Source organism: Parasteatoda tepidariorum, chromosome 9 (assembly GCF_982258835.1).
Source record: "Parasteatoda tepidariorum strain Cologne lab strain chromosome 9, Ptep-v5.0, whole genome shotgun sequence".
Lineage (NCBI taxonomy): Eukaryota > Metazoa > Arthropoda > Arachnida > Araneae > Theridiidae > Parasteatoda > Parasteatoda tepidariorum.
In genome coordinates, this window is record NC_141763.1 from 56,465,219 (window position 1) to 56,490,001 (window position 24,783).

Consider the following 24,783-nt stretch of genomic DNA (forward strand, 5'->3'; position numbering starts at 1 on the left):
TGTCTTGGTCTTCATTTATATTCGTTCTGGAATTTATATCCAGTTTTTATAAAAACTTAATGGCATTTGTTTGCAATTATTCTCTTAGACAATGCTTAGCATAAACAACCATGTTTCAATGGTAATGTCTATTATACTTTCATTTTCTGCCAAAACCTAACTTTTAAGCATTCTATTTTGGATGCCTCCATCTTTTGCACGACTTTTTATTTACTTGAATAGCTTTCATTCGAATTGATTATCAGTTTCACGCAATTTGTGATGTACTTCTTCCCAAAAAGAGGCACTGCTGTGTTTCTGACGCTATTACACACATTCCCATTTTATTTGGGCAATACTAATAATTAATGCATATACAATGAAATTTATCTGAACTAAATGGGGTATGATATAACCTTCATTCATGACCTCTATTAATTTTAGTCTGATATCCTGCTTAAGTGAATAATTTATTTCTGAGTATGTTTAAGATAAAAAGAAGTCAAAGTGATTAATTATGTATACATAGAGAGTAAAAATATATACTAATGTTCTCATTATCTTGTCGATATTAAACTATGTCAACAATCAAGGCTATAACTGGCATATCATATTTACAGAAAAATTATTTTACATATTAATACAGTTTTATGGAAGTTAAAGTTCAGTTAGAGGCACATATATGTTCTAAATATCTCAAAAATATTAACAAATTGATTAAAATCTTCAATTTAATTTTCTTTAAAGAGTAATACAATCGTACAATAAAGGAAACTTTTTCTATCTAAATAAATACTACTGTTTTAAAGCCAAATCAAATTTAGGTAAATTACAAAAAGTTTCAATACCATTATTATTTTAGAACTTAGATGAAAAACATTCAAGTTAAAGTAAAATATATTTCTTTGTATTTTTACACTTTAAAGGTTTTAAATTCACCAACCACTTTGAAAACAAAAAACTGCTAGTTAAAATATAAAATATACTTATTTCATTCCATTTTGTTCTAAAACACTTTTGTGATTTCTCTTTTTTCCTATTTACCAGTTTACATAACATGTATAGAAAAGAAGACTAAAAGAGAAAAAAATTAACATTAACAGAATTCATAATATTAAGGTCATTTTCCCCCTTGAAGATATCAAGTATTGATTGTTTGTAATATTTTCTTCTTTTTAAGGAAATCATAAACCTACTTTGTAAATTATAAAGAATATAATAAAATTAAAGAAAAAGAATCTATTTTAAAGGAAAAATAGTGTATATTTTCTAAAAGAGGTTAAATAAAAAATGTTTGTACACCACTAGATATAGCACCGTTTCGGTGTACATTTAATGACTTTGAATAATGTCAATTCCGGTGGAAAGAATTCGCTGTTCCACCTTAACACTGTGTAGCATAAATTAAATCATAATACTCAGTTTAAACATATATATTTTATACAACTTAGTTCATGTGATCCTTAACTATTTGAGATAAAATTTTTGTGTAACTGTACAAAAGTATTTTTACTACCATCAGTAATTATTGTTTCAGCTCATATCTTAAAGGCAACAAGGTTTATTCATTATTGCTGATCCAATTTGGACCTTAATTAAGGTCAAGTTAAATCCGATTTCATTTTAACATTTAAAAAACAATATCTTGTACAGTAAATCATATTGAAGACTACAATTGCATTGACTATATTTGAATACAAAAAGGCTTAAAGTAAATTAGAAATAAGTTAAAGAAAAGTAATTTAGCAAATAATTTGTAACTAACTTTTAATAATTTATTTGGTCTGCCTGTTAAATATTTTTAATTAGTTTGCATTTATATGCACTTATACAATTAGCTGATGTTAATTGTTAAATATTTAAAGTTCATAATTCAAAATATTATATTTAAGAAAAAGATTTGATACAAGAAATTGCTTAAGTTAAAATATTTTGAAGAAATATAAGAAAATTTAAATGTGTTGTAATAGAAATTTTACATCAAATTATTAAATTAGATGTTAGATTTATTTATTTATTATTATTTTTTTTAAAACCTCAATGACTACTTATTGTTACTGTTAATTTCAGGACGGGCTATTTTGCAGGTTCATTGCAAGATTTTTCTAGGGTTTGGCTTAAAAAAAAAAAATATTCCCTGACAATTCCAGGTTTCTGATACCCTATGGGTACCCCAGAATAGTATTGAAACTTTTTAAGAGTATTTTACTTTTGATAGGAAATCTTCATTCATACTTTTTAAATGGTTAATCAAGGTCACAATAAAAGAACACAAAACTTTGTTCTATACTACATAAAGGACTAGAAATTGTAAGATAAAAATTATGAATGAAACATGAAAATCTGACTATAAATAAATACTTTTACCATTCATTTTTTAAATAAATATAATAAATACATAAAGATACAACAAAACAATCAACATTCACAAACATCACAGGTAAAGTTTTCCCTATCAGATTATCACATAAATAAAGTAAAATTTCAGGAAAATGTTATTAGAAATAAAATATTCAACAAGACATTATCTACTATCTATTTTCAGTATGAAACTATTATCTATCAAAGAGATAGTAATACTAGCTAGTTATCAATGTTAGTCAAAAAATTCAAGTATGAGCAATGTCACAATATTTAAGAAAAAAATATTTGTCCTAAATGATTATAACAATAATAAAAAATTCATTTGAAGATACAGGTAACAGTTTTACTATTATTATTGTCAATGAATATTTTACTTTTGAAAGTAATGGTGAAAGTTAAAGCTAAAAAAATTCAGTATATTTTTTCAAGACGAAAGTGAAGGGATTTAAATCAGGAGTTATTTCATGTAATTTTTCTGTGATTGTACAAATGCTTATAAATATTTCAAGATCTAAATATTGATACAGATTAAATATTTTTAGAACTTTTTAATTTATTAATACCACATTTGATTATTATGTATTGAGAAAAAGTAATGATTGTCAAATAAAAGCACGTGCTTTATAAGGGACATTTCTTTAAAATCTTAAAACCTTTATTTTATAAATTTCAGCAAAATTTGGCTTACATTTTATTTCCATTTAAGTTTTTTAATATTTAGTTTTTTCCAAAATGTTATGAATAAAACGCAATATAAAATAATAATTAGTTTGCAATTTAAATTATAAAGCCTATTTTCCAAAATTAATTTTAGAGCAAAAAACTTAGCAAGTAAATTACTTATATTCATAAGGATTGAATTCAATGTTGAGTAAAAGTTTCAATGATTACATTTTCAGTTTATAATAACTTTTTAGTCATAAATGAATCATTTTTTTTAAAAAAGTATTGGCTATAAAAATTTTTTCAGATGAATTTTACTAAAATATCAGTATACAGTTATCGTTATAATTTTTTTTTAAAAATATGACAGTTAATATGTATATCAATACTTTATAATAATAGTTGCATCTTGTTGATATGATAGAGTCATTATCATAAATGTTAATTTTAAATGAAAATTACTTAGGGTCAAAATTATTTTAACTTTATGGTCAATCATAAAACTTCCTTTAACAATACAGAATGTCAAGAAAACATATTATGTACTACATTCTAGTTCAAATTTAATATTATTTAAATGACTCAATAAGTAATTCTGGAGTTTGGGAAAAACTTTATTTTGAGCCTCAGAGTTATAAACTATGCATTGTAACCTATTGAATTAAAAAAAGTCCCTAAAAAGAAACTATATAGTCATAACTAAAGGAATTAAAAAAAAAAATGATAGGTTATAACATTGCTGAGTATGGAAGAGATAATGACTAGAATTAAAATAAGAATACAAGAGAATACAACAGATTTTAATACAGAAATGCATAAGTATAATAATTGTGAATTTTTTTAAGGTAAGATAAAAGTTGAATATTTTAAGGGGAACTCCACATTTATCTTTTAAATAATAATTGTTTTGTAAAAAATAAAATTATAAAAATGGAAGTAGCTAAGAATTAACTGTTTTAAACAAGAAAGAAATTAAAAGCATGTAGAATATTAAATTATTTTAGATGCTAAAAAATCTATTTAAAATAGTAATATATGAAATTAAATGCAGATGTGGTGAATGAGTTAAGATTTTTATCTGGAGTATTCACAGCAGGCTCAATATTTTCTTGAATTTTTAACAGATTAAACTTAAACCGCATAAATTATTTAGTTTCTGTTACTCACTATGCTTTTTTAAAAACATCCTATATGCCACAGAAAATATAACAAATAAATAATAAATTGCAAGATTGAATGAACAATAATTAATAGTAAAGGTATAAAACGTGGCATATTGATTAAAAAAAGCCTTAAACATTCAATTAACAAAGAAACTAATAACACAATAGCAAAATAATATGTGTAACAGAAACTGTATAAAAATACACACAGTTAAGGAAATTGATGAAAATTGAAGAAACTATAGAACTTGCAAAAATGAAAATTGTATTTTAAAGCTACTCATTCTATAATACAGATTATTTTTTATTTTAATGTAACTGTCATATTATATTTACTTACTTGAATTGTATACAGAATATAGTAATGTTATTTCAAGATTCATGAACATTAATTCAAAATAAAATGTAATGCTTAAATTAAATTAGATGAATTATTTATTGGAAGAAAACTAAAAGAAATGCTTTTAAACACATTTTTAAAATCTTAGTTACTCATTCTACAATGTTAATATGTTTGTATAATATATTACGTAAATCGAGGAATAACTATTATAAGTTTCCAGTTAAATTCATTCTAATTCACCCAAACTTTCATTTTTAGAAACTTAGATAAATAATACTGTTTTTTTCAACAAAACTACTTAATAGTTTTGGTGAAACATACAAAACCACTTCATAACTAAAGATATCTATTGACAAACAATAACACATATCAATATCTAAAGACACACAAAAATAAAAAATAGTATGTCCATGAGGAATAATGTAATGTGCATTGTGTATATGGAAGGAATTGTTATCCATTATGGGCTAGTGATAGTTCAAGATTACATTAAAATACCTTTAAGTTTCCTTGTGCAATTAAGTAGAAACACAGAGTTAGAAATTAACACCTTACCATAAAATTCAAGTACCTTATTTTCAAACATATCTTCAAATATATATTGCTTACTGATTTTAATTATTTCTCATGCACATGTAATTTTATGCCTGAAAAATATAAAAAACAAGTACTAATGTTGATTTTGTGATGTTAGAAACTTATTTTAAAATATATCTTCCAATTTAGTATTCGTAGATTTTTACTAAGTAGTTATTCCTCATGTATATTTATTATACGTAATTTTATGCGTGAAAAATATCAGACTAAAGCACTGATGATAATTTTTTTTTTTAATATTAAGTACCTTTTTTTAAATATATCTTCTAATTAAGTACTTATAGATTTTAACTAGTTATTTCTCATGTATATTATAATAATATGTAATTTTATGCCTGAGAAATATCAGACAAAAGTACTATTATTAATTTTTTAATATTTAATATCTTATTTTGAAATATATTTTTCAATTAAGAACTTGTAAATTTTAGCTAAGAAGTTATTTTTCATGCATATTTATTCTAATATGTAATTTTATGCCTGAAAAATATCAGACAAAAGTACTGATGTTAATTTAAAACTCTGCTAGATATAAGGCAAACTTTATTTAGGGCACTGGTTTTCGGCAACCCACCGGAAATCCTTTTGAATGGCCCAGTGCATGTGTAATCCTCCTAAGACTACTAAAACATGCATTATGTTGTGGCTGTTAAATGCATAATCAAACTTTCCTGGCAACCATCGTTCTGGTACTAGAGAAGCACTTATAACAGCACCAACCAGTGACCAGAAATCTTGCATAAAAACGTGATATAAGGCCTAGAAAAAAAAAAGAAATTTTTTTTTTTGAAAAAACTATTACATACAGAACATTTAATAAAGTATACTTTAATGAAGTATGAACAACAGAATATATTATGATAAGCAATAGTATAATACACTGTTAGAGATGCTGTTGGGGGACACTCGCCTCCCCTGTCTTTTTGATGCTGGGTTAATAATTGCTTTTTCTCAATTATCATTCTTTTCTGTGTTAGAAAATATCAAAACAATGTAAATACTTTGTTTGATTTTCAATATATTATTAACACAATTCTATAAACTGCATTAACTTTACAAGGTCTAAAGCAAACCAAAATTAATAAATTAAATGAACTATATTTTTAATACTCCTGATTCTGATAGTTTTATTTTTTCTCTGGTAAATACTTAATGCATATTTTTTTAGTATTTTTATTTAAAAATTATTTTAAAGCATTAATATTTATCCTGTTTGATTGGTAAGTTTAATGATAAGTAAAATGAAATATAACAGAAAATTCTATATCCGCAAATGCAAACTTGCAGGTTTGTATTCTAATCTTAAACCATGTTAGTGATTAATATTACTTATTTATTTTTACTCCAGTCTTTAGTCTTGCTTTCTCTTTCATATTTTTTTAAAATAAAAGCAATTAGTATTTTAATTTTTTAAAAAAAACGTCTCTTGATAAAATTATACTTAGTTGGGGGACCTTTTTTTCAAACTTATTAATTCTTAATTGCTTTTCAAAGAATAGAAATATAAGACAAATATTTTTACTTTCATTTTAATCAATAATATGACATTTGGAGGAGGCAGTACAGAATTAATCTAATTAAATAAATCTATATCGAATATAATAATACAACAGTAATACAATACACAGGGTGTCTCATAAATACTGAACACCTGAATACCACTTTACACAGTGGAATTTCTTTCATAAATTCATCCACAGCAGCGAAAATTTCAGAACCCTTTTCTTTTAAAATTTTGAATAAACTATAGGAAGAGAAAATTTATCAAAATAAATTTTGTGCACCTGAGATTTTTAAACAACTCTAAGTAACTTCAAAAGAAGGCTTGTTCCTAATAGCATATTTTGTTGGTCTCAGCCCAATAAAACTTTGATAACACTGACACTTAACAATAAAACTCTGAAATCTTGCATGAAGAGTGGGTTTTGAAATTTTGCCTATTTCTCATGCATTCGGCCAATGGTGCGTTAACGCACCATTAAATTTGAATTAAAATTTTTAAATTTTTTATGATATTTGCTTTATTTCAATTTTATTCTCAGAACTTACAACTTTAAACCATTATAAAACCATATAATAAATCTCAAGTGGAATAATTATACAGTTTAAAAAAATTAGCTTTTTCAATAACCGTTTGAATTTCAAAAACTAGCATGTTTTGAAAATTTTTCGACAGAAAGTATTTACTCCAATTGAATTTAAAATATTTTATAGACATTTTCAGAACCCTTAAAAACAGCAGAAAAATAAAATTATTGAAAAATATTCACCACGGTGTTAGTAAAAATTTATTTATTAAAATAGTGCGCTTACGCACCTTTGGCCGAAAATAGGTTAAAAAAGAATCAACTTTATAAATATTTACGAAAGGTATCTATTTTCATCAAACTTAAATTTATTACGAATTTTAATATTACTTTATAATTACGAATTTTAATATTACTTTATTTTAACTTTTGGTGAACAAATGGTATAGCACTTCACACATCTGTGTCACAGGTTCAGGGTTCTATCCTGGGACCGGGCAAGGTTGACTCAGCCTTAAATTTTTTTTTACAAATTTATGATAAACACTTGCGACTTTGTTACGGAATCAAGAGGAATTTTTAGAAATATACAAGCATAATTCTCAAAATTTAATGTAATATGCACATTTTTAAATTTAATCTTTTACACTTATAAAATATGCATAATTTTTAAAAATAAAGTTTCAGTATTTCATTACTCTGCAGATATTAAAGTTTTATTTTATATACATTTGATTACATTATTATAATAATTCTATTAAAATAATAATAAAAATATAAAAATTTGAGATACGAAATCCTACAGTTAGTTGCAGTAAAAGAACATACAAAATGGATTTATTTGGTTACTCAAAAGTGCAGCATAGGTCTTGAGAATTTAAAAAAAAAAAACAAAAAAAACACAGGCAATGTAATAACTTACAAATCTTGTTGAAATTAAACATATGTTTTAAACAAATTTATTTTTGGGACATTTAAAATACATTACCTCAGGGTGTCCACCACCATAGGGTGTATAACGTACACACAGGATACAAAGCCGCATAATGAACATAGCAGCAAAACTTATTCGACGTTCCCATGGTCCAACAGCAAATACTGCAGCATGCAGGGCTTTTAACGCAAATGATAAGTATATTAAGAGCAAAAGGAATCTCAAAGGCCATGGTAAACACATGGTCCCAATGTAAATTGAGGAAAAACCACCTAAAAAGTAAATATAAAAACATAAATAATGATTTACTACAAAGAATTTAATACAAAATATAAGTTAATGTAGAAACTAATTTCATATTCATCCTGTAAAAATTATAAATTACTTATGAAAACACAACTAATCAAAAACTTAATTGTTACTTTTCTTAAACTAGTTAATTTGATTAGTAGGATGTACTTACTAGTAGGATTAGTAGGATGTACTTTGGTTCTTTACCTTCTTAAAGCTTGAGCTAAATCAAGGTAAAGAACCAAATAAAACAAAAATAATTATTAATGTTTTCAACCAGTGTTTTCATCTCAGAAAAAAAATGGGTAAGAATTTCTCACCCTTTCTCAAAAACAGGGTGAGATTTCAAAAAGTTAAGTGAGATTTCAAAAATTTAAAAAAAAAAAAACTCAAAGAGACTTGAAAAAAAAAATTTCTTTAATTATGATGCATTTTTAACATCTTCTAATTTTTAAAGCATTGAATATTTTTGCTGCATCATCATATGGAAAATGTTCTAAATCTACTTTTTCATCAGCTATTCTCATTAGGTTGCTCAAATGCGTATTTGTTTCGTTTTGATCGCTTCTACCCACATTATTTGTTTCATTTTCATTTGTCCGTTTCGGAGTAGAAGATATTGGCTTTACAAGGTATTTGTCCATCTTACATTAACAAGCAAAAACTTTTAACGTCTTACATGAAGAAACCTTACCTACGGTAAACACGTGGTTGCAGAGAAATGCGTTCTGAAAGAGGTTCCGTGGTTCGGAAGGATGGTATTCTGTTGTTCTTAAAGGTTCTGAACAATACTGGTAAACAGGGAAGCTAGATAATGGGGCAGATGTTGAAAATAATAAAAGATCCAGGAAGAAAAGTGAAACGGATTTTATTCTAAATGGCGCAAAAGAGAAATTTTTTTCAAAATGCGAGAAATTCGCGAATTTTGAAATTTTTTAATAGAATGCGCGAATTTTTCGCGCTAATCATTTTTTAATGCGAGAATATAAAAAAATATGCGAGATTCTCGCGTTGTAGTCAAAACACTGATTCAACAATCATTATAATGGCAAATATATTAACTTAAATGCCAATTTGATTTTTACGTTAATTTTTAAACCCAAATCTATTAATTTATTTTCAAACTGGTTTCAGGAAAGTATCAGAATGAAGTAGTGTTTAACATTTTTAGTAAACTTGTCACATAAGAATGAAAAATAGATTTTGTGTCTAAAAACTAGATATTTATTTAAAATCAGTTTTTAAAATTTTTTTTTTAATAAAAGAGACAGAGAATAAGAGTGAAAACATTTTGTTTAAATGAAAAAAAAAAAAAAAAAGCAGAAAACTGTTCATTTATTTTCTAAGGAATTTATTTTGAATAGATCTGGCATTTGGTATTGATATATTTATATGGTTCATTTTTTGCCACTAAGTACAGTCGAACTTCTATTTAACGAACTTCCATTTTGCGAATTTTCTCTATTTTATAAATTCTTCCGAGGAACCAAGAACATTTTGGAAATTTCTTCGTAAAATAACTTCCAAATAGCGAAGTAAATTTTCTATTTAACGAACTTTTCTTTGAGATCCACTTTTCCTATTTTCCAAAATATTTCAAACTTGTTAGCGCATTTTATGGGGGAAATAAACGTGAATTAATTTTTGAAGCCGCTGCTTTTTGTAATGGTTTACTGTTTTCTCTAAAAGTTATTTTAGAGAAAGTGGTAAAATCCTTTTCTCTGTTTGTTTGTATTTTAAATGAGAAACTCAGTCCAAATTAACAGATTTTATCAGTAGCAATTAAACTAAAGAACGCATGTGGTAATGCCTATAATTTGATACATAAATTTAGTTTTCTTTTCTTCTTTTTCAGTTGAAAATGCATGTAGCGTGATAGTGCAACACTGGATAATGTTTTGCTCTATTCTTGCTTTCCACACAGATTTTATTTACGGTTAAGATTTTTGAAATAAATAGTAGATACTAGTTTACAAGATAAAGGTCCATCAATTGCTACTTTATATATGTCTAGTGTTTATGAATTAAAAACCTGTTTTGTATTATTTAAGTATTTTAAAAGTTGATTTTCTATTAAACAAATTTTCCTTATAACAAACTTATTATCGGGATTCAGCGACTTCATTAAATAGAGGGCCGACTGTATATCTACTTGTAATTTTACATACAATTTATAGGCATTTTATCTATGTAAAAGCTGTCTGTGTGACAATTTACACTTTAGTTAAATTTTATATGCAGCTAAACAAAAATATATATACTGAGAAATTTACAATCATATTTCAGTTTTATTTAATTTTTAATATTCTGGTGATAGTTTCTGTTGACATCTCTTGGTTTTAGGACTTTTTAGATTTTAAACTTATCGAAAATGAGTTAATCAATTTTGTTCCACAAAAGTAACTATAAATTTAGAATTACTTTTGGAAAGAAGAAATTTTACATATGAGCATCAAACTACTTAAGTTCAAAAAATTTGTTAAAACTTGCAATCTTGAGATCTTTACTATCTCATCACTGCTTTGATTAAACCAAACATCAGCAATACCTCATTGCGTGAAAAATGCATAAATTTTACTCCTTGACTAGTACCTTAAAAATAGATGCTAAAAGAACTTCATATAAATGATATTTAAATACACTGGTGGACAAAATTAAGACAACATCAGAATTGGACACAGCTTCAATGGGCTAATGTTCTCTTCACCGATGAGTCCAGATTCAGTCTACAACCCGATTCTGGACGGCTATTGATATGGAGGGAACCTGGAACCCGATACCATCCCAGCAACATTATTGAAAGGGACCATTATGCTGGTGGAGGACTCATGGTTTGGGCAGGGATCATGCAAGATACCCACACACCGCTCCATGTGTTTGACAATGGTTCCGTGAATGCCCAGAGGTACAGGCAGGAGGTCCTAGAGCCCTATGAGCGTCTTTTCAGGGGCGCTGTTGGCCCTGAGTTCATTTTTATGGACGACAATGTGCGACCACACAGGGCCCTCATGGTTGCTGAATATCTGGAAAGCGAGGATATTCAACGAATGGATTGGACAGCCAAATGAATCCTACTGAACATGCTTGGGATGCTCTTGGGAGAGCTATTGCGATGCGGAAATTGCTCTGGTGGAAGAATGGGAGAGTCTTCCACAAGTCCTTCTTAACTCCCTTATTAACAGCATGCATACTTGTTGTGCATGCTGTCCGTCTGTCAGGGGTGATCATACACCATACTAGAGGCAACACACACTGTACAAGCATCACTTTTATTGTCATCGTTTATCCTTAAGTTCAGACTATATTGGATTTATTAGCAATAGGTCTTGCCAGTGAATATCACTTTCATTTTTGTTTTGATCACCCCTCATTTATTTATATTTAGTATTTTTTGAGATATTTGGGAAAATGTCTTCCATCTCTTAATTTTGTCCACCAGTGTATATGCAATGTAGATCATTAGTTTTTATTTTTTTTTGGGGGGGGGGTAGGGAAATTTTAAATATAGATTTACTTTAAGGAAGATGAAATATATAATATGAATATCAAACCAATTAAGAAGAAAAAAAATTGTTAACTTTTGCAATCTTAAAAAAATATCATTATTATCTTACCACAGCTTTGAGTAACCCAAACACCAGCAACATCCCACTGTAAAAGACGTGCATAAGTTCCACGGCCTGAATAATGATTCATAAATAGATGATATATGGAACTTCCCAACCACGGACATACAGTTGCTGCTGCATGGAAATAAGGTAATAGTGGCAGTGGCATTTCATTCCAAGGCAATAAACCTGGCAGGCTCCAGATAGCATATAGTAGAGGTAAACCTGAAATTTAAAAAAAAAAAAAAAATTATAAAAATAATGAATATTGAAACAAGTCACCAGTTTGTTTTTTAAAGTCAAATGTCTAATTTATGTCAAAGTTATTATTATTATGTATTATTTTCAATTATTATGTATTATTTTCAGTTTTATTACTGAATGTATCTTCAAGATCAATTTGAGACAAAATATATTTAATTCTGATATATGGTTTGGTCTCAGAAGTGATTTTTGTGCTTTAAGGTTGCTTGCTTTGCCAAACTCTAATCTCATTCCAAGTTTTATGTTTCTTCATAAAATACCTCTTGTTGTCATGGTGCAAATGTAAATTTTTTTTCCATTGATATTTTATCTATGTTAAATATTTAACAGAATTTGCTTTAAAGTATTCTTTAAAAATAGAGAACTATTAAGACTTAGTTAAATTGTAAATTACCAGATTAATAAAATTAATATTAATTAATAATTAGGAAAAAAATAATGCAACTACATCAACCATAAAATGAAATGAAAAAACTTGAGGTACACTGTCTTTGCAAAATAAAAGATTCACAGACAGTTATATTAAAATTAAAAAATTACATAAAGTAAACACAGTAATATGAAAGTACAATTGTGGCAAATTTAAAATTATAAGCAGGTTTAATTTAGATCGCAATAATTTTTCTATTGCATGCTTCCATATTATTCCATTTGGTAATGGCTAGATATAGATTTGCAGTATTTCTTTATTTATGGAATATTAAAAAGATAAGTGTTTGGTGCGTAAAATTTACCAAACAAAAGGGTACAAAAGGATGCATTACAAAACTGAAATTTCTATTTTATCTGATTCAGTAAGCAAAGAGGGGATATTTCCGTATCGTGATCTGTCGCGCTAACTACAATCGCTAAGGTGCCAAATAGATTTTAAACTTGCAAATTTTTTAAAAAACAAGTAAATGGTTGCCCAGGGTGGCTACGAGTTATACCTTCCGATTTGGTCCCTTTGGGTTTTTTTTAGTTTCTCGCAGGTCACCGCCCTAAAGTTTCCAAGACTGGGCGCTAATTTTGCCACAGATCACGATACGGAAATCTCCCCTTCGTTTTATTTAAGTAATGAGTCATAGTTTATAAGTTTCTCTTTTAAATTTAAATACTGTAAAAATCAAGTATCATAAAAGTATCTATTTTTTCAAATACATTAATATATATCAAAGAAAAATTACACAATATCTGTATTTCCCTGAGAGCTGTCATTAATTCAAAACATTATACTAAATGCAACAGCCGTAGTTCTTTCCATCACATACAAACGAATGAAATGTTCGATTTACCAACTAAAAATATGTATTTTTCAATTATTGATTAAAAAAAAATTTATGATGCTAGTAGATTGACTAAATCAATTTTTTTTTTATTATTAAAATGCATCACTAGATTTTTCAACCAGGATTCTTACCATGAGTGAGAATGTTGAGAGTTTCATTGTGAAAATAAGTAAGGCTTCTAATGCACTCCCAAGAGTCCATTTGCGGTCTATAACCCGTGAATACAAACGGATTGAATTGTAAATGTTTCGGCATTACATCGAAATTTAATAATTCTGACGGATAATCTTCTTTCTTCGTATAATCTTCTTTTACCGGTTCCATGCCAGGCTTGAATTTATCACCACTTCCATTTCCGGCCTCTTCAATATTACTTCCCCCATTCATATGTCTTAAATTTAGATTAGAATTCATTTTCAAAAATCGAATTTAACCATGATTACATAAAAATGAAATAAAATATTTAAGATACCGAAACTAATTCAATGAACCAGAAATCCAATTTTTTTAACCAATATCGATAACGATTAACGATAGAAAAAGAAACTGCAAGCGATAATTTTTCTCAATTAATCATTTTATTCTTAAAAGAGTCAGTTTCAGTAATAATAAGTACAATCAATACTTAAAATATTTTTGAGATATTATTTTGTTTTATCACTAGCACAATGCATTAATCGAATCTAATTTTCCTTTCAAGTAATTATTTTTTCAACATTTAAACTCGGTATGGCAATGCGTTATTTGTGATTGTTGTGAAAATTTTATCCATTTTTTGCACAGAGGTTTTTTGCACATTTTTTGCACCCTTCTTACTCGCTGATTTTTTGGTATATGTCCTATTTTCATTTAAAAAAATTGTATAAAAATTTATTTTATTCTTCATAAGAATTAAAACATCTACTTTTTTTTCAAAATATTATCATTTGAGTATCCCTATTCAAGATTGCTAAAAATTGAATAGTTCTACAATTTGGCAAACTCTTAGTTTATTTGTTGTCTCTGAAAGTTTATTTGCTTAGTCGTTACTTACTAGTTTCGTTAAGTTTGTTTTTCGTGTTCACAAATATTTATCATGGAAGACAAAGAACGTACACTTTTCTGTGGGAATTTGTCGGAGAAAGTGACTGAAGATATTTTGTATGAACTTTTTCTTCAGGTAGAAATTTTATTAAACATTATGCATTTTTATCTATTTTAAAGTACTACATGAAATTTTGTTTAGTTGTGATTAGTATTAAGAATAAATAATATATTTTGATTTATTAAAAATCCAGAATATGTATGAAACAATTTATCCTATGGCTCAGACTGTCCTTATTTACATGGCACTACTTGGAATGATATTTTGATTATTTTTTAGCTTACTGTAGTAGTAACAATGTTGAAGGTATTTTAAGATACATATTTTTAATGCGCATTTTGTATGCCAACTTATGGATTATGTGTTTAGGTTTGAAATGACTATCTGACAAACAGGAGATGATCCCTTAGTGAGGTTGAAAGGTTTGTTCATTTTGTGGAGTAGATCTAGTTAGGTTGGTGTTATCAAGGGGAATATTTCTGGATCTTGATCTGCCACCCAATTACAATCGCCAAGATGCCTAATTGATTTTTGGGGATATTTCCTTATTGTGATCTGTTGCTCAAATTACGATCACCAAGGTGCCAAATAGATTTTTAACTTGCCAATTTAAAAAAAAAACAAAACATGTAGATCAAGGTGTGTTGAGTTTTTAAAAAGTGCTTTAAGGTGCTTAGTTTCGATTTTTGTTTTTTGAAAGCCCTTAAAGTTGCTTTTTTCATTGGGTGTTTTTAAAAAGAACTTAATTTTCCCTTTGTCAAAATGAGATTTTTTCTTTACCATGTTGATTTTCGCTACAAATTTTGTTAAAAGACACAGTTCACATTGTTCTATTCAACATTTTCACAATTAATTCGACCCTAATCTATTTCAGCATATTGTCAGTCTGTAGCGTATGAAAACGCCATTTCAAAAACAATGCCAAAAGGTTTGTTTTTTTGATATGACAGTTAAAACAAGGAAAAAAAATGGTCAATTGTCAAAAACCTTCCTACCCTGCCTAATTATTATGTACTTTTTAAAGTGCTTAAAAATACTTTTCGAGTGCTTGAAAATTGCTTAAAAGGTGCTTATTTTTTGTTGAATAATTTGGCTATGCACCCTGTGGATGTTTGCTATGAGTTATACCTTTCGAGTTAGTCCCTTTCTATGATGTTTTTTTTACTTTCTCGCGGGCCACTGCCCGGAAGTTTCCAAGACTTGGCGATTATTCTGCCACAGATCACGATACGGAAATAATCGACTGCAAGGTAAAATCTAGTTTCTTGAGACCAAAGCTCTATTATCTTTATCAAAGATCTACTTTAACCTGAAAATAAATTACCACTGCCAACAAATCTTATGTCTTGAGCTAATTTTGTTTATTAGATGGTATTAAGTCAAGCTTTTGATTTTGACCGAGTGCTTTATTTCTATTATTCAAACTGTACGATTTCTCATTTTAAAAGTATATTGTGTATGGGTTAGAGACTAGAATTAGGTGCCTCATTGATTGGCTACAAATTTTGTTTAATTTTGCTGAAACTCGTATTGTGTTTATGATATTTGTAAAAAAAAATTACAATTGTGTTTTATGGATTAGCCTCAATATTAAATACTTTATTTTTTAAAAGAAAAGATCTGTGAAAAAGAAATTAAAATATATTACTTATTAGTAACAACATCTGGCCTCCAGAAAACTGTTAAAAAGAGAGGGGTACTTGATTTTTAATTTTTACCTATGTATGAAATTGATAATAAAAAGGCATCTCATCTGTTTTATGTATAAATACAATATCTTAAAAATGAAATAGTTTTTAAGCCATTATCCTGAATGTGACTAAGTATTTCATGTTAATAATAGGTAATAATAATAAAAAAACATTAAACATATGGTTAAAAAAAGTAAAAAGTTAAGTTTTTTTTTATCCTTGTAAATAGCGCATGAAAAAAAAACTCAAAATCTAGGATTTTTTGTGTTTAGGCTGAAACACCCACCTATCTAGAATTAAACAGGGGAAATTTGATTTTTTATACGAATTTTCTAATTAGTCGGTTTGGCAATTAGCCTGAATCACAGTTATATTAAGAAAAAAAGAACATGAATATTTGGAATAAAAATTAAAATATCGTAACCACCAGTAAACCAGAAGTTTCTATTTCCCGAACATTTTAGTATTATACATTATAGACTTGAAAGAATCGCATTCCTGCTCCAAATTTTAGATGTAGTGGATAAGACCTAGAAATCTCATGGATTTGAATTTTTTTATATTGGTAAAAAAACAATGACAATTTATTGCGGATTTGTATATCAAGCATGAAAAATTAACAAAGTTAGCATGAAGAAAGTGAGAAACTTATCATTTTACATCTGCAAAAAATACTGTTTTTTAATGAAATTTTAAACTTTGTATGCAAATGAAAGAGATCAAGTTGTCTCAAATGGTAAACAAAATCCCATTTGCAAACCATATGGCATACTGGCATTTTGCTTAAGATTTTTACTTTTTAATCTTCACTTTTTTGCTGAAGAACTTTTGATCTCAGATTAAACCCTGTAACTAAACTTCAATAGCTTAAAGCTGTATAAAGAGTGCAAAATTCAGAGATATCAAAAATTCAATTAATATAAAAGTGAATTATTCATACAGTGCCCGCCGCTAATAAAATCACCGGATAATAAAATCAGCCGCTTTATAAAATCAAATCAGCAAGACCCGAATCGTTACAATATTAATACATGTTAAAAACATCCTTTAATAAAATCAACACCGCCGCTTTTTAAAATCAAAATTTTGACTACATAATAAATCAAAAGTGCGATATTTCAGCTTCTTTTGTCCTTATTTATAAAATTTTAATTTTTCGAAGTTTAAAGACTTTTTTAGAAGAAGCAATAGTTACTCACAAGCCTGTGAAACTGGTGTGGTTAGCACTTTCCTGCGATATTCATAGTGTAAGAGTTAAGGAAAAATGTGGGTGGTAAGCGGCGAGTTCATAGAAATCAATTTAACAGTGTCAATTCCTTGACTTGAATGAAGTTTGGAGAAACCCATCTCATTCAACAGGGGGTCGAAGGGGTTGAATTCTTATCTTACTTTTTATTGAATGAACCATAGAAGGGAGAGAAAGAAGTTTCTTTTGTTATCTATCTTAACAGAGAACATGAATAGATTTCCAAAAACTGTCTGTGCGCATGTTCCATATTATTTAGGCGAGGCCATTTGAGTAAATTATAGTTAGAGCACATATCATTTTTAAGTTCGTTTGGTGCTAAATTTTATCAGCACGCCGAAAAGGAAGGATTTGAGTCTTAAAGATAAATTCGAAGTGTTGCAAAACTATGATAAGCTTCCTAAATGTAGTCAACGTGAAGCTGCAATTAAATTAGGGATTTCCCAAACTGCTCTTTTCAACATTCTGAAACAAAGGATAAATATTTCTGAGGAAATAAAAAAGAATGGAAATCTGTCAAGAAAGCGTAAGCGTGAAGGAAAATCGGAGGAAATTGAAATGGCTCTGTTAGAATGGTTCAAAAATGCACGCGAACGAAGAATTCCAATTTCCCGTGGAATTTTATTTCACAAAGCACAGGACTTTGCTAACTTATTTGGTGATTCTGATTTTAAAGCTACAGATGGGTGGCTAACCCGATGGAAAGAACGCAACAACATTGTCTATCGTAAATTGCATGGTGAAAAGCAAGATGCTGATTTTAGCTCTGCCGCCGATTGGGTAAATGACGTGTGGCCAACACTCATCAAAGACTATAAACCAGAGCAAATTTTCAACACAGATGAAACAGGATTATTTTTCCGAGCACTTCCTGAACACACACTGCTGTTTAAAAATGAATCGACTGGTGGATGTAAAAAAATGAAGGAAAGACTAACCGTGCTGCTAACATGCAACATGACAGGAACTGTGAAAAAAAATCCTTTAGTGATAGGAAAGAGTTTAAAACCTCGATGTTTTAAAGGAGTAAAATACCTGCCCACCAGTTATGCCAACAGCTATAACGCATGGATGACATCCAGCATCTTCACAAAATTTCTTCTTGAATGGGACAAGAAGCTGAAAAATGAAAAGGTCGTTTTACTTTTAGACAATTGTTCTGCGCACCCTGCTGATGAGGACTTGAGTTTGAAAAACATTAAATTAGTGTTTTTGCCACCCAACACTACAGCTATTATTCAACCCCTTGATCAGGGAATCATAAGATCATTCAAGTTTCATTACAGAAAAATGGTTGTTCAAAAAATCATTAGTGACATAGACTGTGACAGCTCTTCGGAACTCTTAACTGCAAACAAACTATCGAAATCCCTTACGATTTTGGAATCAATGCATTTGATTCGTAACTCATGGGACATTGTTTCAACCCAAACAATATCAAATTGCTTTAAAAAGTGTGGATTAAGCACTGGTGATGGAGCTGATAACTGTTTCGAAGAAATGCTCAGCAATGAAGAAAATGATATGGACGAGAATTTTTCATGTTACGTAGCTATTGACGATCACCTACAAACATCAGGAGAAAAATCTGATTCTGAAATTGTTACTGACATCAAAAATTGCAAAGTTATTTCCAATCAAGAAATGGAGGAATCAGACTCAGAAGATGAAATAAACTCATCAGTGCCATCTTCAACGGAAGTCAGAAAAGCACTTAATGTATTGCGGCAAGCTTTAGAACAAAGAGGAGGAAATATCGAAAACTATAAAAACTTCTATAAACTCTCAAATGATGTTGAAAAGTTAATTTTAAATAGTGCAACTCAAGCAACCATTGATCGGTTTTTTGCAAAAGTTTTGTAAATTTAATCTTATATAGGGTTTTACTTTATTAAAATAATTAAATTAGTTGAATAAACCATTAATGTTGTCATTATTTCAGCTTTTGAAGTGTGTGCATTTAGAATATATTTTAAAAATGTGATTTTTTTTCTTCAAATGCTGAATCGCCTCTTAATAAAATCAGCCGCTTAATAAAATCAAAAGAGCATAAAACGAAAGTGATTTTAATAAACGGCGGGCACTGTATTTATTTATTAATAATATTATTATTGTTTTTTACAAGTTAGGCGGAATATTGTTTGTTCAAAGCATTCTTTATCATTAAGTATTTTGAATAAAAGAAGCATTGTTTAAAATTTATTTTGCTCAATATAAAACTTCATTTATGTTTAAAAAAATTTATTTTTTTTTACCATAAATAAAATTTTGGTTCTTTTTGGTTGGGTGGTGCAAGTAAATTTTATTTTTGCTACTTTTTTTTTGAACATTAAATAAAGAAGACATTATCAAAATTTTTAAAAAAAGTAATAACAATAGGAAAAATAATTGAATTTATTTGTATCTATCTAACTTAAAAGTACCAAAAGTTTTGCTAGTAAAATCTAAATTTTTTTTTTTTTTTTTGAAGTCTAGGGTTCTTTCTAATATTTTGCACCTTTTAATTTTTTCAAGAACTCTTTAACTCTTTCTGTTTTTAGCAAAAACCAAACACTTTCTTTTCTAGCATTAATGTACCGTTTTCTTTAGTTGATTGGTATGAGTTAACTAAACTTTATTTTAACTTCAAGTTTAACTGAAAAAATAGGCTGAAACTTCATTTATGAAAGGTGATAATATGAAAATAATAAAATTGAGGAAGTCAGTACCAGTTCCTCAAAGAATTTCTTAATTTATTATTTATTTATTTTTTTGGTCTTGGCTCTGTGGGTAATACTTAAGTTTTACAAGTTGTGATACTTAAAGGGAAAAAAAAATTACTTATGAGATTTTATGTTGAAAAAATAGACTGTTAGTAACTAATTATGTTATTACTATTTTATTTATCATACTATTTTATATATTATACTATTGAAAAATAATATTCATTGTTAAATCTGAAGCTTTAAGCTTGGCCTATCCTTCAGTTATCGATTCTACCGTACCAACAGTTCTAAATTTATTGATTTATTTTTAATTAATTTTATTATAAATTGCCTTCTATCTATCTTGATTGTTAAGTGTCTCTCATGTAATTATTTGATGAGATATGTATATTTTTTCCTTTTTAGGCTGGTCCCTTGGAAAATGTAACTATTCCCAAAGAAAAAGACGGACGGCCACGAAATTATGCCTTCATAGCTTTCAAGCATCCAGTTTCTGTTCAGTATGCTGTTGCACTTATGAGTGGTATATCATTATATGGCAGGACTTTGCGGTTAGATGCCAGATCTGGTTCAGTTGAAGCTAATCCATATTTACAGAAACTTCAGCAATATTCAAAGGCAAGGGAAATGCAACATAACAACCATGGGTATTATCCACAGAATGACAATCGATATCAACAGCCTAACAGTTATAACAGCCCCCAAGCATATCCTGTATTTAATCAACAACCTTTCTTTTCTCGCCAGTTAGTATTGCCACAACCTGTAAATAATCAATTTAATTCAACACATCGGAGGTATGATGATTATGGAAGCTCAAGATCTGGATATCGATACTAAATCTTGTAGGGAAAGTGTCTCTTCAATTTTGCATCCTTAACAATGGTAATTCCCCTTGCATCAAATTTGTGACATTATTTCATTGCATCAATAAATGGTACAAAAGAATATTCATTTTTTAAATGTAAAATAATAAGAAAATTTGTACTAAGTATAAACAGATAATACACTCCAGGGAAATGTGTATTATTGCATCAATTTATGATTTAAAATTAAGTTTGTTTTGGTCATTTACCTTATTGAACTGTTGAATATCCTTGTATGGGGAGCTTTTTTTTGCTGTATAAAATTATTGTATAAAAATTTATTATTGTATAAAAATCAGTTTGATTTTTTGTGTAAAAGTTATATACAGTTCCAAGTCCCATATCCGGATGTCCGTTTACCAGAAGGGTCTCATTTTCCGGACACTTTTTAAATATCAAGATAAACAAAACTCTTCCCTTTTCAAAATTTTTATTTTTATTTCTTGCACTTGTGATTTGCGTTTTTTTAAAAAAAGTATGCTGGAATGAGAATCCTCCACTCTTCTGCATCTTCTGATTTTTGTTTGATTTTAATCAGATTTCCGCTACAATATGAAAAAAATTTGGTATCACGGAAATGAAATCCCATATTTTACTACTGCATGGAAAAAAACGTGTGTCTTTTTTCTTACGTCTCACATAAAAGGAACATTACTGCCGAGAATCACACAATTTCAGCGCTAATCGAGTGAGTTGAGAAATGATTTGTGGTATATTATAATGACATATTAAAATATTGAGATTTTAAGAACCATGTGGAAATTTGCGAAAATAGCGCAATGCCGCAAACCGCATGGATTTATTCGTTGTTAATTGAAATAGGCAATAATTATAGATTATTAGTTATTTTTTATTGAATAAGGATGTTTTGATGTTTGTTTACCTTAAAGATCTATTATCCGGAAAAATCTATATTCCAGACTTGCTGAAGTCCCGACGATTCCGGATGTGGGACATTTCCCTATATATGTTATTATTATGAAATAAAAAAATTGTGATGTTTGATTATGTCTAATTTAATGTGTTTACAACTTAACAAGTCTCTTTTTTGATTGTTAAAAAATGTGTTCCCACTTATAATTTATTACCTGTTTCGGTTGTGATGTAAGAATCTTAACCATTCTTGTACAGCAGGGATAAAAGGCACTATGTCTAATTTTTAGAACAACAAGTTGAATGTTTCTTTTGCATGTCTAAATGTTCTATTAAAATACCTTTTCCAACTTTCTAAATATGTTGTTTGAAGGTTTAACAAATAATGCATAAATTTGTGCCCCTGAAAAAAAATATATACACGAGTAACTGAAAGCCTTAACTTCTTAAAACGAAAGTTGGACATAATGCTTTTTAAGAGTTCTAACATATATATATATCCAAAAATTATATATATCCAAAAATTATATATATATATATATTTTTTTTTTTTTTACTTTGGAAAAGAAAGCTTTAAAGTTTTTTTCCTCTTTATCCAATATAGCTCCTCAAGCTCTTTTAAAAAATGAACTAAAAGTGTTGCTTCTTCTAAAGAAGTGCCTTCAGTAGGGAGAATCTTTGGTTGTGGCACTTATAGCACTAGATTAGTATTTATATGTTATGGGATATAATATACCTTGTTCTAGACTGTGTCAATTTCTATCGGTTTAAAGAAATAAGTTATTGAGGGGATAGACGAAGATTAATTATATAACAGCTTTGCACCAAAATAAAAAAGGGAAAAAAAGAGTTATCATAATTTTTTTTTAACGGATACCAAAAATTGAATTTCTTGAAATTTATAAAGTAATTAGGTTTGAGAAATTGAATCTCATTGTTCACATGATGTTCCATAGTCAATGTCTTTGCAAGGAAATCCAATGAAAAAGATTGACTAGCAGCAGGATCGTTACTTTGAAGCTTTTAAACAAACATGTTTGATTTTGAGAACTGCAGCATTTTAAAGAAAATTATGTAATCAATACTCCATGGTATGTCCATATGACGTGTGATAGAAGGTTTTGCTGCATTTATCGTGTGTGCTGTCTATTGCTACTGCAACTACCTCCTCGGTTTTCACAGAAGCAAGTTGCCTACCTCTTTTAGGTGCTGCAGATATAAAAAATTCCCGTGGCTTTTCCATCATTTTCCACAATCCCTGTGGTGTCATGGACCCTCAGCGTATTCCTCTTACTGAACGATACCTTTGCAAAGTTCGTCATTCATTACTATCGCTTTCAATGTAACATTTCACTAGAAAAGCGAAGACTGACATGTTTAGAAACATATCGAATCGTGACAATAAGAATTCTGACAAACGGGCTCACTTTTATCTGAAAAATGAATTGATGTGTAAAGTGTATTTGCATAAATCATTTGCTTCTTCCTGTCGAAAGGGTTTGTGTATTGATAAAAAAAGAGTGAGTTCGAGTACTGCTGAAATCAGTGAGGGTTAGAATAATGAAGAAAAGGTAGTTGGTTCAAGTACCGATAAAAAGATATTGGGTTCAAGCTGGGGGGGCACCCAGAGGTTTTTTTTTCAAAGGGGGGGTGTCAGATTATGAAAAAACAGAAAATATCTATGATATTGATTGAATCTAAAATTGACAGCTAAAATAATAGGTCTACAAAAAATTTAGAGAACTAATTATGTATATGAAATTATAGCAACAAGAGAAAATTAAATATAACTAATGAAATAGTTAAGTAATATATATAGTTTAAATATTGTTTTCATGGAAAAATGGATTTTTCTACTTGTTTATAATGGTCCTGCATTATAAGCAGTCCCGCAGTGGACTGATCGTTAAGACACCAGATCACCGAAGTCAAGCATCACTGGCTACGGTCAGTGTGCGGGTGGGTGACCACTTGGATCAGTCTGCGTAGGGACCGAGGGTGTGCGGTATTCGTCCTCGTTAACCTGTGCTACCGTAAAGTGCTCGACTTCGCGCGCAGGTCGTCGGGCTACCGAAGCGGGGGTGCCATCCCTTCCGCAGAGGATCAAAATTGTGATGGCATGTCTTCGGATCATCCTCCGGGATGTTTCCCAGACCGTCGCAAATAGCCCATTGTGCAGCTCTAGTGCGACGTAAAGTAACAACAACAACATTATAAGCAAGTTGTTTGATTATTTGTTGTATCAGTCCCGCAGTGAAGTGATCCTAGCAGATCACCGAAGTCAAGCATCACTGGCTACGGTCAGTGTGCGGGTGGGTGACCTCTTGGATCAGTCTGCGTAGGGACCGAGGGTGTGCGGCATTGGTCCTCGTTAAACTGTTCTACCGTAAAATGCTCGACTTCGCTTGCAGGTCGTCGGGCTACCGTAGCGGGGGTGCCATCCCCTCTGCAGAGGATCAAAATTGTGATGGTATGTCTTCGGATCATTCTCTGGGGTGTTTCCCAAACCGTCGCCAATAGCCCATCGTGCAGCTCTAGTGCGACGTAAATTAACTGTAACAACTACAACAAATTTGTTGTATCAAAATTAGTAAATAGAGTTCTCACCTTTCAATGAGGTAATCCAGGTTCGAATTCCGGTGATAGCTGGTTGATACGAATTCAACTCCAGGCTTGCACTGACGACAGAATTTAAAAATCATTCGTGGTAGATTGGTTATAAGCTTGAATTTTACAGCTATCAGGCTAATCATGGTCGGTTTTCGAAGTTTCTCCATGTAACGCAAATGGGGGTTAGTTCTATCAGAAAATATTCCA

The 24,783-nt window shown here is 29.1% G+C and overlaps 2 protein-coding genes across 2 annotated transcripts; one reads left to right on the forward strand and one right to left on the reverse strand.

The window, feature by feature from the left end:
* Positions 1 to 5,333: 5,333 nt before the first annotated feature.
* Positions 5,334 to 14,031, reverse strand: LOC107449076 (progestin and adipoQ receptor family member 4). Its single transcript, XM_016064501.4, has 4 exons — positions 13,633 to 14,031; positions 11,976 to 12,194; positions 8,125 to 8,342; positions 5,334 to 5,868 (listed from the first exon to the last, which is right to left on the reverse strand). Exons 1-4 carry the CDS (start codon positions 13,913 to 13,915, stop codon positions 5,653 to 5,655), a joined length of 936 nt encoding a protein of 311 aa, XP_015919987.1. The 5' UTR covers positions 13,916 to 14,031; the 3' UTR covers positions 5,334 to 5,652.
* A 205-nt stretch (positions 14,032 to 14,236) lies between these two features.
* LOC107449078 (RNA-binding protein 7) lies at positions 14,237 to 22,098 on the forward strand. Its single transcript, XM_043045846.3, has 2 exons — positions 14,237 to 14,660; positions 20,633 to 22,098. The coding sequence occupies exons 1-2, from the start codon at positions 14,577 to 14,579 to the stop codon at positions 21,065 to 21,067; spliced, it is 519 nt and encodes a 172-aa protein (XP_042901780.1). The 5' UTR covers positions 14,237 to 14,576; the 3' UTR covers positions 21,068 to 22,098.
* The last annotated feature ends 2,685 nt before the right edge of the window (positions 22,099 to 24,783 follow it).

Coding starts and splice junctions, on each gene's coding strand:
- LOC107449078 (XM_043045846.3), top strand. CDS start 14,577: ATGGAAGACAAAGAACGTACACTTTTCTGTGGGAATTTGTCGGAGAAA. Junction 14,661..20,632: donor TGTATGAACTTTTTCTTCAG/GTAGAAATTTTA, acceptor TTTCCTTTTTAG/GCTGGTCCCTTGGAAAATGT.
- LOC107449076 (XM_016064501.4), bottom strand. CDS start 13,915: ATGAATTCTAATCTAAATTTAAGACATATGAATGGGGGAAGTAATATT. Junction 12,195..13,632: donor TCTCAACATTCTCACTCATG/GTAAGAATCCTG, acceptor TTTAAATTTCAG/GTTTACCTCTACTATATGCT. Junction 8,343..11,975: donor TTGGGTTACTCAAAGCTGTG/GTAAGATAATAA, acceptor TTTACTTTTTAG/GTGGTTTTTCCTCAATTTAC.